The sequence below is a fragment of the Mytilus californianus genome, unplaced genomic scaffold (genome assembly GCF_021869535.1).
Source record: "Mytilus californianus isolate M0D057914Y unplaced genomic scaffold, xbMytCali1.0.p SCAF_19, whole genome shotgun sequence".
NCBI classification, from domain to species: domain Eukaryota; kingdom Metazoa; phylum Mollusca; class Bivalvia; order Mytilida; family Mytilidae; genus Mytilus; species Mytilus californianus.
In genome coordinates this window covers 11,364,692-11,381,076 of record NW_026262667.1, presented here as the reverse complement: position 1 = coordinate 11,381,076, position 16,385 = coordinate 11,364,692, and the positions used below count along the sequence as shown (strand labels likewise).

The following is a 16,385-nucleotide window of genomic DNA, read 5'->3' as shown; positions in this document are numbered from 1 at the left end:
AAGCATAAAATTCAGAAAAAGACAATCTGATGGACAGCAACATTGCTTATTAATTCAGTCACTGGACTATGATCTAGTGGGCAGGGCTCAAAAATGGTCGACAAACTGAGATGTACAGACAGTAATGTAACTTTATAGAATAACATCACTGTTTATACAAACAAAACTGATTATGTCATCACGTTTATATTTTCATAACATTTTATCAAGTTGTATTGAACATTATTATCATACTTGTCTTTTTATACTAATGTATGTAATGTATATGTTTGCATTTTGTTGGATTTTTTTTATGATGAGGACCTCAGGGAAGATTAGTTATATAGCTAACTGTGTAACCCTCTTAAAATAAAATATTGTTGTTGTTGTTGTTGTTTATTGTAAATAGTTCCTAGCAGAAAAACTTAACATTGAAAATTGCTAATTAATTCAAAGTCACTGGACCATGTCCTAGGGGGCAGGGCCTCGAAATAGTCATCAAACTTATATGAACTGATAGTAATGCAAATTCATACAAAATATCATTGATCTATCACAAATAGATCCTATCAAACCAGCTTAAGCATAAATCATAACAAAGAAAATTGCTTATTAATTCAAAGTCACTGGACCATGACTTAGGGGACAGGGCCTTGAAATATTCGTCAAACTGATATGTTCTGATAGTAATGCAACTTTATAGTAAATATCAATGATCTATCACAAGTAGTTCCTATCAAACTAACTTAAGCAGAAAACTTAATAATTGTTGACGCCGGAGCTGGAGCTGTCGTCGCCGGAAAAGCAATCCCTATGTCTCGCTTTCCGCAACTTTACTTTCGTTGCAGGTGAGACAAAAAAGGAAAAGTAAGCATGGAATAATGTCAAATTGTTCTAAAAATGTGGAGAAATTAAACAAATACCAGATCTTCAATTTATACGGATGTGAATTTAGGTACTCGTCATTTCAGCATCTTGGGTCATTTGAAAGTCGGTTCTAACCAATTTTTCTATGACTCAGTATAGATTAAAATCTAAATTGGTGGAACTATATAGTGATTAAGAATATAATATACAAATTACACAGAATGGAAGCTCTTGTCTAAATTTAAAATAAAATGTAGGTGAAAAAACTGTCAAGATAGGTTGAATTTGTGTACCCTCACAATATAAAACCACAGTAAATGTAATGGTTTAATATCTCACATTATAAAACCACAGTAAATGTAATGGTTTAATATCTATGTTTACAAAATGGAATCTACTTGTAAGCATGATATTTTAACTAACTGCCAGATAAAATTCCAAACTGAAACTTGTCCATACTTCATGTACTTTGACAATTACGTCAATGATTTTCTCCTATAATTTTTATACAGATTGATTACATCAAATGGCTAATTCTGTCCGTCAGGCAATCAAATGGGAAAAGATCAATGACTTCTAATCAATAATTAACCTAATGTATCAATAAACACTGACCACTTGAATTATCCCTTGTGTATGGATGGTCATCATAGGACTATTGACAATAATGGCTTAATTAGATGACCATTGACAATAACCATTGGTAAAGGCAAGACATTACTCTACTGGGTATTGTCAAAAACTAAACTGGAGAATAGGAATCATTTAAGACTTTTAATGCAGAATTCTCTCTATATTATCACTGTTTGTTTCACTTCACAACCACCTGGAAAATGAAAGAGGGGGGTCAACAAAAAAGCAGGATAGGAAACCAGATGAAACCCTACAAAAGTAGTAGGAATAAAAACACAGAATCTTGAACTGTTATCAATCAATTAAAGATCTAGACTATGAAGCAGTCCACTGAAGACAGTCCTGTGATGCCAAGACCCATTGAACAAAATATATAATTCTACAAATAACATATTTTTTTTAAATAAATATATACAGATACAAAACCTTGGAATATAACTGAGACTGCAATGTTTATTTTCCATAGTGGTTTACCCATTAGTAAAAAATTCTTACTTATGTTTGGACAAATGATAATTAAATTTGACATTTATGTTATAAATTTCAGAAACACATGTATGATGACATTTAAAGATTACTGAGGGACAACTACAGTTCATATCTATACTGGCTATACTGTGAAAATTTAAAGAATAAGTTAACTTATGTCAGAAATATATTAAACCTGAAGAACGAAACACAAATATTCTGACAGTTTTCCTTGCAAAACCTCAGACATACGATACACAGAAAAAACTCACAAATGTGGTACACAAAGAGTACAGTCCTAGAAGAAACTCACAAATGTGGTACACAAAGAGTACAGTCCTAGAAGAAACTCACAAATGTGGTACACAAAGAGTACAGTCCTAGAAGAAACTCACAAATGTGGTACACAAAGAGTACAGTCCTAGAAGAAACTCACAAATGTGGTACACAAAGAGTACAGTCCTTGAAAAAACTCACATGTCAAGCTCAATAATTACGGCTGTTGTTCGTAGCAAAACTTAATACATGTGGTCATCAATGAGTAGTCCTAGTAAAACCTTATACATGTGGTCCTCATTTAGTACAGTCCAAGTAAAATCTTATGCATGTGGTCCTCAATGAGTAGTCCTTGTAAAACCTTACACATGTGGTCATTGTAAAACCTTATACATGTGGTACTCATTGAGTACAGTCCTAGTAAAACCTTATACATGTGGTCCTAAATGGGTAGTCCTTGTAAAACCTTACACAGGAGGTCCTTGTAAAACCTTATACATGTGGTACTCATTGAGTAGTCCTTGTAAAACCTTACACATGTGGTCCTTGTAAAACCTTATACATGTGGTTCTCATTGAGTACAGTCCTTGTAAAACCTTACACATGTGGTACTTGTAAAACCTTATACATGTGGTACTCATTGAGCACAGTCCTTGTAAATCTTTAAACATGGACAAATGTAATCTTTAATGAATACAGTCTTAGTAAATCTTTACACATGGGCAAATTTAATGTTTAATGAGTACAATCCTAATAAACCTTATACATGCTGTACTTAATGAGTACAGTCTCACTAGTAAAACTTTACACATGTAGTGCTTAATGAGTACAGTCCTAGTAAAATCTTACACATGTAGTGCTTAATGAGTACAGTCCTAGTAAAACCTTATACATAATGTGCTTAATGAGTACAGTCCTTGTAAAACCTTACACAGGAGGTCCTTGTAAAACCTTATACATGTGGTACTCATTGAGTAGTCCTTGTAAAACCTTACACATGTGGTCCTTGTAAAACCTTATACATGTGGTTCTCATTGAGTACAGTCCTTGTAAAACCTTACACATGTGGTCCTTGTAAAACCTTATACATGTGGTACTCATTGAGCACAGTCCTTGTAAATCTTTAAACATGGACAAATTTAATCTTTAATGAGTACAGTCTTAGTAAATCTTTACACATGGGCAAATTTAATTTTTAATGAGTACAATCCTAATAAACCTTATACATGCTGTACTTAATGAGTACAGTCTCACTAGTAAAACTTTACACATGTAGTGCTTAATGAGTACAGTCCTAGTAAAATCTTACACATGTAGTGCTTAATGAGTACAGTCCTAGTAAAACCTTATATATAATGTGCTTAATGAGTACAGTCCTAGTAAAATCCTACACATGTAGTGCTTAATGAGTACAGTCCTACTAAAACCTGTAAATTATTACAAGCACACATGTGTATTAAGTTTGTACAAACTGTGAAAATGCAAAACTAAAAAACATAACTGTGAAAATTAATCAACAACTTCTGAAAACTCTTAATACAAACAAATATAAGGATGATCAATGTTATATCAGTTCAGACTTAGAAACAATGGTCTGATGGGTAATGTTCCCATTTCAATGCTTAATTCCACTGAAACACTCAAGTAGTAAACCTGATATATTCAAATATTTATAAAAGGACAGATTGTGTGCACAAAAGCAAATTACGAAAATAGTATCTTGCCATTTTGTAAAAGAAACTTGTGGATAGTCAGATAGTAATAAGAGCCATCACAGAGAGTACTTGTGGATAGTCAGATAGTGATAAGAGCCATCACAGAGAGTACTTATGGATAGTCAGATAGTGATAAGAGCCATCACAGAGAGTACTTGTGGATAGTCAGATAGTGATAGGAGCCATCACAGAGAGTACTTGTGGATAGTCAGATAGTGATAAGAGCCATCACAGAGAGTACTTGTGGATAGTCAGATAGTGATAAGAGCCATCACAGAGGATCTACAACTTCTTTACCTATTTTCTTGGTTGCAGCACACCTTGTTGTATTGATGGGGCCTTAATTAGATAAAACTGTCTTAAAACCAAAGTGTAACCAAAAAAGATTATTGTAAAGAGTCTGACCAATTGTTCATTGCAAGGCTTGCTGTTATTTACAGTAAAGTAATATATATAACTCCTCCAGTAAGTACCTTATTTTAAAGCTAACACAAACTACATTTGGCAAAGTCCTCCTTGACTTGCATTTGCCTTGTATGTAAGAATTTACCAACATAGTTATTGCCCAGTGGATAATATCGACTAACTTCTGCATGAATGAAAGCTTTTAAAAAACATATGCCAAGGGTGTTTATCACAATGCAAATGGCTCAGTCTTGTAAAGTTTCCAAAACATTCCAAAAACAAATCTGCCTAATGTATACAAACCAAAGACAAAACTGTACCTGAAAGATGTTTGAACAAACAACCAGGTGATGATTACAACACTTAGGGAGTGAACAAACACATATGTTTAAATTTGATCCATCGCATTGATGAATTTCTTTTTATTCAGAATTTGATTAGACTGAATCAATGAGTTTAGATGAGGATGTTTGTAAAGCTTATTTCAACATGATTGATTCAGCTTGAGTTTATCATTGATGCCATACAAATATAGGAAATATTACCAGTTGAAGCACTGAGAATTAACAAATAAACAGTTCATCGCTATATGCTTTAGCTCATATTGAATACATTCAATTTTCAATACTTTTATCCAAGGTGTTTGCATGTAAATAAATGTTTCTCTTTACACCATGACACAATTTGCCGAAGCGACCAAGCTCATATACCCCACATAAAGTGGAAAAGCTAGTAATAGCCTGCTGGCATATACCTCACATAAAGGGGAAAAGCTAGTAGTGGCCTGCTGGCATGTACCCCACATAAAAGGGGAAGAGGTAGTAGTGGCCTGCTGGCATATACCCCACACAAAGGGGAAAAGCTAGTAGTGCCTGCTGGCATGTACCCCACATAAAGGGGAAAAGCTAGTAGTGGCCTGCTGGCATATACCCCACATAAAGGGGAAGAGCTAGTAGTGGCCTGCTGGCATATACCCCACATAAAGGGGAAGAGCTAGTAGTGGCCTGCTGCCATGTACACCACATAAAAAAAAAGAGCTAGTAGTGGCCTGCTGGCATGTACCCCACATAAAGGGGAAGAGCTAGTAGTGGCCTGCTGGCATGTACCCCATATAAAAGGGGAAGAGCTAGTAGTGGCCTGCTGGCATATTTTCATTTTTGAAAGAATTGCCATGAGATATGAAGCCTTATTTATTAAAGTGATAAGAATAAAAGAGATATATTTTACAAGACTTTAGTCTTGAAATGTTCCCAAATTTTCTACTAGAAACCATACCTTATATTCAAATGAAGCTACCATCCCAGCAGCAAGATCTTATATTGGATATTGTCTGAAGTCCCCTTAAAAAAAGTCCCCATAATACAACTTATTACTATATTTCATGAAAAAAAACCTCCTTCAACATTTATATAAGTTGAGAAAAACCTCAATAATCCATTATTTGCCAACTTTACATATTATCTATAAAGAATACTTACCAAAGCTTGGTTGACTGCATTCGAGTCCCCCTGTGGATATGGAGTGTAAATAGCCAGTGCAACACAGTTGGCAAAGATGGTCAGCAGAATTAAAAACTCAAAAGGCGTAAATATCATTAAGGAAAACAAAAGTATTATTGCACAACTTCATTATACATATACAATATTAAACCCAGTGATTGGGAAAACAACACACTCTATTGTCATAATACCATTCAGGACAGAATCAGCACATTTTACACTTTGCCATACGAGTTCATTCTTATAAAATAAAAGTCATCGCCACTCAATTGAGATGAAGACTAGCAATTCTAAATCTTTTTCTTTGATTCATTATATATTTGATTTTTTTTTTTAAGTATTGTGTGGAAATATTTTTGTCCCATGTAAGTTTACCCAATATCCAATTAATATTTTCCAAAACTAGAGGAATATCATAGAATTGCATAAAATTATTTTTTTCCCATGTTATCTACTCAATATCCATTACTTTCCAAAACTAAAGGAATAAGACGGCAGCCATTACAGAGGGCATGTCTGCATCAAAATAAGTTAGTTCAACAATCCAAAAAAGGTCAAAGTCCCATATTTCCCAAACAAATACTCAGATAAAAGTGACAAAGAGTCTCAGAAGAATTGCTTTCACTAGGGTTATTGTAGCAAAATAGTCCCAAAAAAGTCATTTCTTCAATCTTGATCTTGAAGAATGTTCTGTCCAAGTTTCATAATATTGTGAAGGTTGGGCATGCCAGGGCCAGACTCTATGTATATATTAACTGCAAACAAGACCAATACCTGGTCTGGACCTGCATTGCTGCATGGGATAACTGCGGTAACATGTGTATTGAAGCATTTTCCTTGTACAATGAATGTTGTAAAATTTCAAACTATCACAAAACAAGACGTGGCTACATGACAGATGTAAAAATTCCTTATACACTACAACTCAACATTATCAAGCTTAAGACTAAATATAAAATTAATCACTATTTAGAAGCCAAGAAAAATTGTTAAACTGGAGTTTGAAACTTGCTAACAAATATCACTGTATTATTTTCAAGACAAACTTGTTCCATGACTTTTCCTGCCTGGCTTAGAGAACATTTACAAAATTTTTCATTGCACAAATAATTGAATGATTTGCACTGTTTGAAGATTGTATATCTTTGAACACAGGAAACACAACAATCAATAAATGCATAAAAAAACATATTTCTCTTATCACATACTTACGTATCTAGAGAAAATCACCCTTACCACATTCAACCTACAGAGAATCAGCCGAACCACATTTTTATGTACAAAAAATCCATTTCAATTTAATCAAATGCTGATAACAGAATTTTGTTTACTCCTTGAATGCATTATTTTTTAAAGGATATCTCCATTCTACAACACGAATACATAGTTTCCTCATAGGATTGTTTAACGTCAAACAAAATAAAGCTCTCTGTGGTCGCACATTTTGAGTTTGTTGTTTTCGTGCATTCGCACGTTTTCGTGTCATTGTGGAGGCTGTTGCAGCACCTATTGCTGTTTCCCACGCCGTACTAAGTGGCTTTGCCGGGCCTTTGTTTTCTGGAGAGTTTGGTGTTGATCCTCCTTCCTGCCCACCAGACTTTTCACCAGTCTGGTTAGAAGGCAAGTCCTTTCCTGGAGGGCTCTCCTGGATCCTATCATAATTTTCTCCTGAAAAAAAAAAAACATAATCTTACAGCTGAAAGTTACCTATAACTTATAACAAGTTTTGATCATACAAATGTCTTCTTTACAGAACATTTCAATAGCATTTATACAGTATAACCATGTGTTTGTGTGCTTGTTACAGCGACATAAGGGACGACAATATTGTGGATCTGTCACTGAAAATTATCTAAATAAAATACAAGTTGCAGAGCTTACCCAATGTTGTCATTTCAAGGTCTTTCAAAGAGTAATGAAGGTCAAACATTGATTAATGTACTTTTGTGAAGTATGATAATAATTATATAGTATCAACTAATTAGTGAAGTATGGCAGATTGTTAGTTTTGATTACACTATATGATATCCTATTTATTAGTCTACATTACATGTATATGTATCTTCAAGATGATGGAGGGACCAATAACAATTTTTAAATAAGTTCTCTGTAATAAAACATACTGGGAAAATAGAAGTTTGTATTTATACGTGATTCCTCTCATTGAGTCATGATCATCCTGAACATGCATGAAATATTTGCCACTGGACATTAAGCAACCAACAATCAATCAATCCCATTGAGTAGTGAATAATATTATGACTTGTGTGATCAAATATTAGACAAAAAAGTCTTAAAATCATATAATATGTATGGTAAAGAGAACTGAAAAATCTTGGAACCAAATATTAAGTGTGTGTGAATTGTAAATGATGAATAAATGACCCCCTTCAATACGAACAGTTTTAAGTCCTCATTCAAAGTAAAGATCAGGTGAACTTGCTTTATACATGTTTATTTTGTATACCTTGTGTTGTTTCTTTGATGTTTACTTAAACTCAATTCATTTTTGTTATAATTAAGTATATTCATTTTGCATCTTTCACACTATAAAAAAAACTTAAACCTCCAACACTTTAAGTTGAAAATGACTAGATCTTTGCTATATATATTGTACAATATAGCTCAGCTAGCTAGCTAGTGTACATGTATGTAATGCTCTATTGGAAGCTAGCTTAACCAATATAATATTGTACAATATAGCTCAGCTAGCTAGCTAGTGTATGTCATGCTCTATTGGAAGCTAGCGAATAATGTCTTATATACAATATATATTAACAATTTCCAGATTCTAAGTTTATATAATTAATTATAGCGAATTTTTAGCTGATTTTATCCACCCCCTCATATTGTCCTTGATTACATACATTTTATAAAAGATCTATAGAACACATCTTGATATAGCACTTGACAAAACAAACATCAATATATAAGTATTGATTACACACATTCACTAATGATCTGTAGACATTGTTCTCTCACAGTCTCACATGCTAAACAGACAATCTGGTTTTCATTATAATGATAAGACAAGGATGTGGCTGACAGATGCCCCTACAGAATGGTTGATACTAGATAAGATAAGAATTTTATTAATCTAATCAAGAACCCATAAAGGGCATCATTTACAACAATATTAAGCACAATATGATTGGAAAAAAGAAAAACTATATCCTAATATAATACTATCATATATTGGACAGGATCAGAGCCTAACACATCATGTGTCTTACATAACATTAACAATAATTGCATAATAATTTTATATATTTTGTATCCACCTGGATCTTATTTCTAAACACTTAATTATATAATTGCCTAGGCACATAAGAGTTGGTAAATGCTCATTTGTGAACAGCCAGAAATATTTTTTATCCTTGGGTAATTCTTTAAAATTATTACAAAAACTGTTTACTTTATCCCATAATAATTTTCTCTGTTCGTTATATAAAGGACAACTTACTGTGAAATGGGTCTCATCTTCAATAGAATTTGATCCATGTGATAGGCAGTGATGACATAGACGCTGACTTCTCTCTATGTATTTTTTACTATACCTATCTTTCTCAATTTTAAGATCATGTGCACTTATTCTCAATTTACATATAGCTCTTCTTATATTAAAATCTTTAATTGATAAATAAGCCTCCTTTACGAAGTCAGTCTTGAGGTTGAAATAATTTTCTAATTTACTATTACCTTGTGATAAGGTATCAGATCTTTTGACCCCCCAAAATGTTTTAAAACTGTTACAAAGTTTACATTTTACAAATTTAATTAATCTATTGAGCTTTGTATTCAAATTTTGTATATCAAGTGATTGAAGGACATATCTCATAGATGAATACCAACAATTAATGTTTCCTGCATCTAAAATTTTATTACAAACATAAGCATCATAAAGTAACCCATCGTCCAATTTGTTAAGCCTGTGTACATATTTTACCATAGATATAATGACAGAAAAATAAAGAGGAAATCTTGAAAATACTAGAGAGAGTTGGACTCAGTCTTGTGATTTTTATTGATGAATTTGAAAGATCTGTCTATCTACCAAACAATGAACTACTCAATAAATAAGATTTTACTGGGAATATAAAATTCATAATAATTATTTGATTTCTGGTAATTAGCAAAGATTAAACAGTACAAATGTATTTAACATTTAAGGCTGAATAAAAACTATCATTGAGAATGAAAACTTGTTCTGTAGATGTAGCATTTGTATTATTTACCAAATATATCTATAAAGACTTCACTATGTCATTGTATGTGTGAAGAAATCATTGCCACATAAAAAATGTGTTCAGAAAGCAGCATTCATTGAATAAAAGCTATGCAAGCTAGCTTAAGTCATTCTAAAATCTGTTTAACCACAAACAATGCCAAATGAAAACAATGTGATATAAAGACCATAATCCTGAGTTAGGAGAAGCTAAGATTTAGGGCCAAATTGTCTAAAATCAAAATGTATTCTCTGGTTTTCGGAATCAAAATTTTAACCTACATGTGTATGTACTTTAATAATTAAATATTGCACTTTTGGTTTAAAATATATACACTTTCCATGGTTTATACAGTAAAATCTAGACTATTTGACTTGTACATGCCTAGAAATATAATATAGCACCAGAGTCAAACTGTATCATCATGATCATCATGGCTTGTCTTATATTTACATTTTCTGAAAACTTTTTTTCAAATGCTTAAAAATGTAATCAGCAATGATGTATCAAAACACTGTTTTATATTTGTAGAATTTACATCACCTAATAACCACAAAATGTACTTCATTCTATAATCTAATTATAAATGCAGCCTTTTATATTCTCCAATTTAAATCCAACATGATGGGGACCAATGTAAGTTAAAATTGGAAACAAAAAGGAATTAGATATGTCACACTGATTGATTGGTTGTGGAGGAACCACAGAAAAAAAAAAAATCAACCTTCGTATATGTAAGAGAATGATAATCCCTTTCTTCATGAATAAGTACGAGCGTTAGTAATCAAAGTTTTGGAAAGCTAAAGATTTAGGTTATTTTTTATCTGAAAGATTTTTTTCCTTTTTTTTTGCATTGCTTTGGTATTGTTTAATTTTATGGTAATTTGAAGTTATTAATATTTTCATAATAACATTCACGGTACCAATTTTACTGCACCAGTGAACTTCAACTTATTTTGAGATTTTTGTTTGTTTCACAATTCAACTTTTAGTCAGTTTCAATCACTCTGTGATAAATTCTTTCAATCTGATAAATGTGCTTCAGGGCAGTTGTAACTCATTTATAGAAACTCTTTGTTTTGAACTGTAAATAGACCCAAATAATAGGATAATCCCTTACTAAGAACATGATTTACATTCATTCTTCACAATTAAGAGGCATCCAATCCTACAATTTCATTGGTCGAGAGTACTTTGCTATATTCTAATATTACTTAGACCACTCAGCCAACATTTGCCCCATTCAATTTCAACAAGTGAAACTACGAGCTACTGCTCACTGATGATACCCCCGCCGCAACTGGATAATTTTAATAGTGTAAAAATATGTAAGTGTTCGGTAAACAGGAAGTTGTTGAGTGATGAATCTGAAAACGCATCACACGGTATAGCTGACTTATATAAACCCTGAAACCAAACTTCAGAAATCCTTATGATGTAGTTCCTGAGAAAGATGAGACGAAAAATATTCATGGGACGGATGGACGGACGACGGACGGACAGACAGAGGTAAATCAGTATACCCCCGCATTTTTAAAGCAAGGGTATAATTAATTGAGATGTGTATAGAGAACATCAATGAGACAGTTACTGGGTACCTTACAACACCAAGTCACAAAGCTGGATACAATTATGCTCAACCTTTTAGTTACTTAAAGTTGAACATCAATGCTGCTTATTGTAACAATAACAAAATTTTAAACTTTAAAAGCCATGGAGTACAAACTCATTTAACACCACTAAACAGTCAAAATATTAATTACTGTCTAATGAGTCTTACTAGGTGCATCAGGTGTAGGAAAAGAAAATTCTTACTAATATTATAATTGTAAAAAATCTTAACACCCACTCTTACAAATATGCTGCTATTTTAATCACAGATAACAATCCTTTTGTTTTACACAGCATTATATGTATTACTTAGACTCTACCATATCTCAGGGTTCTCACTAAGGATTTTTGAAGGCGAGTCCAGGGACTCGTCATTTTTGGCCATGGTGAGTCCAACAGTAAGAAGAAGATATTTTATTGCAATATGATTTATCATTTTAGTCTCCATGACCTAATAGAGCAATGAAATGACATTGAATTCAGATTACTTTTAAACTTTTGCTATAAAATGATGATATGTGTATTCAGTTTATATAAAATATTTCAATTTTGATACATCTTTTGACTCATCAGTTTTGAAAATGGTGAGTCCAGACAGATTTTGATGAGTCCGGCCAATACTCATGGACTCGCCTTAGTGAGAACCCTGAATTATCTACGAATACAAACTTAGTGAAACTCAAGCTTTAATTCTTTAATTTCTGGTCAAGTGATGTCAACTATTAATCAAGGTCCATTGTTTTTCCCACAGACAAGAGAAGAATGATAGCTAAACTTCTGGTTAGATGAATGTTTAGTGCACCAAATCATCCCCATCATGTTTTAAAATGTCATTTCTTACAATTTTATTGCACAATAAATCCCTTGCCATCACTCTAAATACAATGTTCTATAATCATGATGACAAAAGCATTTCGTTGCCTTTATAAACCAACTCATTTAAACACTGCTTGTATAAAAAAAAAAGCTTTACATGTTCTGGTTGAGAAGCAGTTTAAAATATGCTTTAAAAATAAGAATAAATAAAAGATGTGGGGTGCACATCATGCCAGAGAGGGTAACCTGACAACTGTATTCTAAAAGAAGCATTTTCCTACTTGAACTGATAGTTTGGAAATAGTTACAGGAACTGGTCAAGCGGGTGTGGTCAAATCGTAATTAATATACTTGTTTTTAAGTGGCTATTAGGCATTACTACTTTTTACCATTCCTCACAGCCTATCAACAGAGATGCAGACAGATAGGTATGAACATATCCTTGCAGCCAGTACTATGCATAGAATAATTAACCTTTAATGTTTGAATTGTTGGAAGTCAGATGGAATTGACCAGTTTTCTGTCTGTCCTACATGTAGATATCAGCATCTGTGATGTTTCCTACAAATCTGGTTATAGCAACTCAATGTGGACAGATTTATTTTAACATTCTTTTAAGGTCCTTGTTTTATAAACTGTATTGATTTTGTGTCAGCGTATACATCATATATATATCCTTTCTTTGGATAATCTGTTTAGTCACCAATGTGTATGTGACCTTGCAGTTTCTTAATCTAATAACCAGTATTTAATCCTTAAGATGAGTTAACCAAAGTCTACCAGTCCATGTGACCTGAATTCAAGCAATCAATAGATGGGATTTGTGTCAAAAACAATCAACAGATATGATTTGTGTCAACAACAATCAATAGATGGGATTTGTGTCAATAACAATCAATAGATGGGATTTGTGTCAATAACAATCAATAGATTAAGGATTTGTGTCAATAACAATCAATAGATGGGATTTGTGTCAATTACAACAAATAGATGGGATTTGTGTCAATAACAATCAATAAATAGGATTTGTGTCAATAACAATCAATAGATTAAGGATTTGTGTCAATAACAATCAATAGATGGGATTTGTGTCAGTAACAATCAATAGATAGGATTTGTGTCAGTAAAAATCAATAGATGGGATTTGTGTCAATAACAATCAATAGATAGGATTTGTGTCAATAACAATCAATAGATTAAGGATTTGTGTCAATAACAATCAATAGATGGGGTTTGTGTCAATAACAATAAATAGATGGGAATTGTGTCAATAACAATCAATAGATAGGATATGTGTCAATAACAACCATTATATGGGATTTGTGTCAATAACAACCAATAGATAGGATTTGTGTTAATAACAATCAATAGATAGGATTTGTGTTAATAACAATCAAATTTGCAATAGATGGGATTTGTGTCAATAACAATAAATAGATAGGATTTGTGTCAGTAACAATCAATAGATGGGATTTGTGTCAATAACAACCAATAGATGGGATTTGTGTCAATAACAATCAATAGATAGGATTTTTGTTAATAACAATCAATAGATAGGATTTGTGTTAATAACAATCAATAGATAGGGCAGTCTGCTAACAGTATTTCATTCTTAAATAGTGGTTAGGGCAATCTGCTAACAGTATTTCATACTAAAATGGTGGTACATATATGGGCAGTCTGCTAACAGTATTTCATACTAAAATGGTGGTCAGGGCAATCTGCTAACAGTATTTCATACTAAAATGGTGGTCAGGCCGTCAGGGCAATTTGCTAACAGTATTTCATACTAAAATGGTGGTACATATATGGGCAATCTGCTAACAGTATTTCATACTAAAATGGTGGTACATATATGGGCAATCTGCTAACAGTATTTCATACTAAAACGGTGGTCAGGCCGTCAGGGCAATCTGCTAACAGTATTTCTTATTAAGATGGTGGTCAGGGCAATCTGCTGACAGTATTTCATACTAAGATGGTGGTCAGGGCAATCTGCTAACAGTATTTCTTACTAAAATAAGTGGTGTCAGTTTCACAACCAATCACTCCATAAAATATGTGTTCAAGTGACCTGAATTTGCTGAAATACATTTTCCAATACTCCATCATGTTTGAAATGAAGGTCATATCAACATATAAAACTCATTGACATTTGACACTTTTAGACATTGGACTTTTGCTGAAGTATAACCAGCCTGCTTTTTTAACAATTCTTAAACCAGGCTATTGATCAAATTAGCTCACTTCACAACAATAACATATCCCTCAGTTGTTGCTGCCCATTTCTGATTAGAATTATTTGGGTTTGTGAAAAAAATGCCTACAATTTGACCTAGTCAAAACCTACATGTATTACTTGCTGTAGAAAACTGTTTGAGCAATAATTGGACATTCCTATCAAAATTCAACTGTCAATGAAATAAATGTTATTAATACCAGCATTGTTCATCACTTAAATAAATGACAAAATCCAAGATAATTCTTGTTTTCACCTGTCTAATTCAATCAAATTCTGAAGAACCGCAAACATTTTTTTCCTTACATGTCACATCTCATGTCTTTTATAATCTACACCCAGTTTTCTGGATGTAAATTCATCGAAAGAGGCAACGTTTATGATGTCAAGTGGCAGAGTTAACCAATGATTAATGAATTTTTCCAGGAGCTGCTAATAAGATCAATAAGATGTTCTTCTTATTGCTCATATCAACATTTCAATTATTTTCGCGTTACTTTTTACAAATTTGGTGTAGATGAAGAAAATTGATAAGGCCAGGTCAAAAAACAAACAAATTTAGTACACAGAATATTTAGCTACAATAAACTAAGCCTTTAATTAAGGAATCATAAGGGATAATCCGATTTACTAAATCCTTCATGAGTTTAATTAAACAATAAGGCCGTAAAAATGATACAACCCCAGCATGACAGCAAATTGTGCTTTGCCCAGTCATGTGTTGGACATAGTATTAAGATTGAAACAGCCCAGGGACGGATCCAGCCATTTCTTAAAAAAGGGGGGTTCCCAACCCAAGATAGGGGGGGGGTTCCAACTATATGTCCCCATTCAAATGCATTGATCGTCAAAAAAAAAGGGGGTTCCAACCCCAAACCCCCCCCCATGGATCCGCCACTGCAGCCTCTTACATCGACATGCCCAGTCATGAGTTGGACATAGTATTAAGATGGAAACAGCCTCTTACTAGACATGCCCAGTCATGTGTTGGACACAGTATCAAGATGGAAACAGCCTCTTCCATCAACATGCCAAGTCATGGCTTGGAATTTGTATTAACATGGAAACAGCATCTTACATCAACATGCCCAGTCAAGTGTTGGACATAGTATTAAGATGGAAACAGCCTCATACATCGACATGCCCAGTTGTGTTTGACATATTATTAAGATGGAAACAGCCTCTTACATCTATAGCCCAGTCATGTGTTGGACCTAGCATTAAGATGGAAACAGCCTCTTACATCGACATGCCCAGTCATGTGCTGGAAATAGTTTTAAGAAACAGCCTCTTATATCTACATGCCCAGTCAAGTGTTGGACATAGTATTAAGATGGAAACAGCCTCTTACTAGACATGCCCAGTCATGTGTTGGACACAGTATCAAGATGGAAACAGCCTCTTCCATCAACATGCCAAGTCATGGCTTGGAATTTGTATTAACATGGAAACAGCATCTTACATCAACATGCCCAGTCAAGTGTTGGACATAGTATTAAGATGGAAACAGCCTCATACATCGACATGCCCAGTCATGTGTTTGACATATTATTAAGATGGAAACAGCCTCTTACATCTATAGCCCAGTCATGTGTTGGACCTAGCATTAAGATGGAAACAGCCTCTTACATCGACATGCCCAGTCATGTGC

The 16,385-nt window shown here is 33.3% G+C and overlaps 1 protein-coding gene across 1 annotated transcript in view; it reads right to left on the bottom strand.

The window, feature by feature from the left end:
* The window catches only part of LOC127726928 (muscle calcium channel subunit alpha-1-like), a 141,308-nt gene that overhangs the window by 116,032 nt on the left and 8,891 nt on the right, over positions 1-16,385 (bottom strand). The window contains exons 2-3 of the mRNA XM_052234316.1: positions 7,204-7,510; positions 5,822-5,927 (exon numbers count right to left, since the gene is read on the bottom strand). Of these exons, the coding sequence (XP_052090276.1) occupies positions 5,822-5,927; positions 7,204-7,510 (413 nt within the window). The remainder of the gene's footprint in view (positions 1-5,821; positions 5,928-7,203; positions 7,511-16,385) is intronic.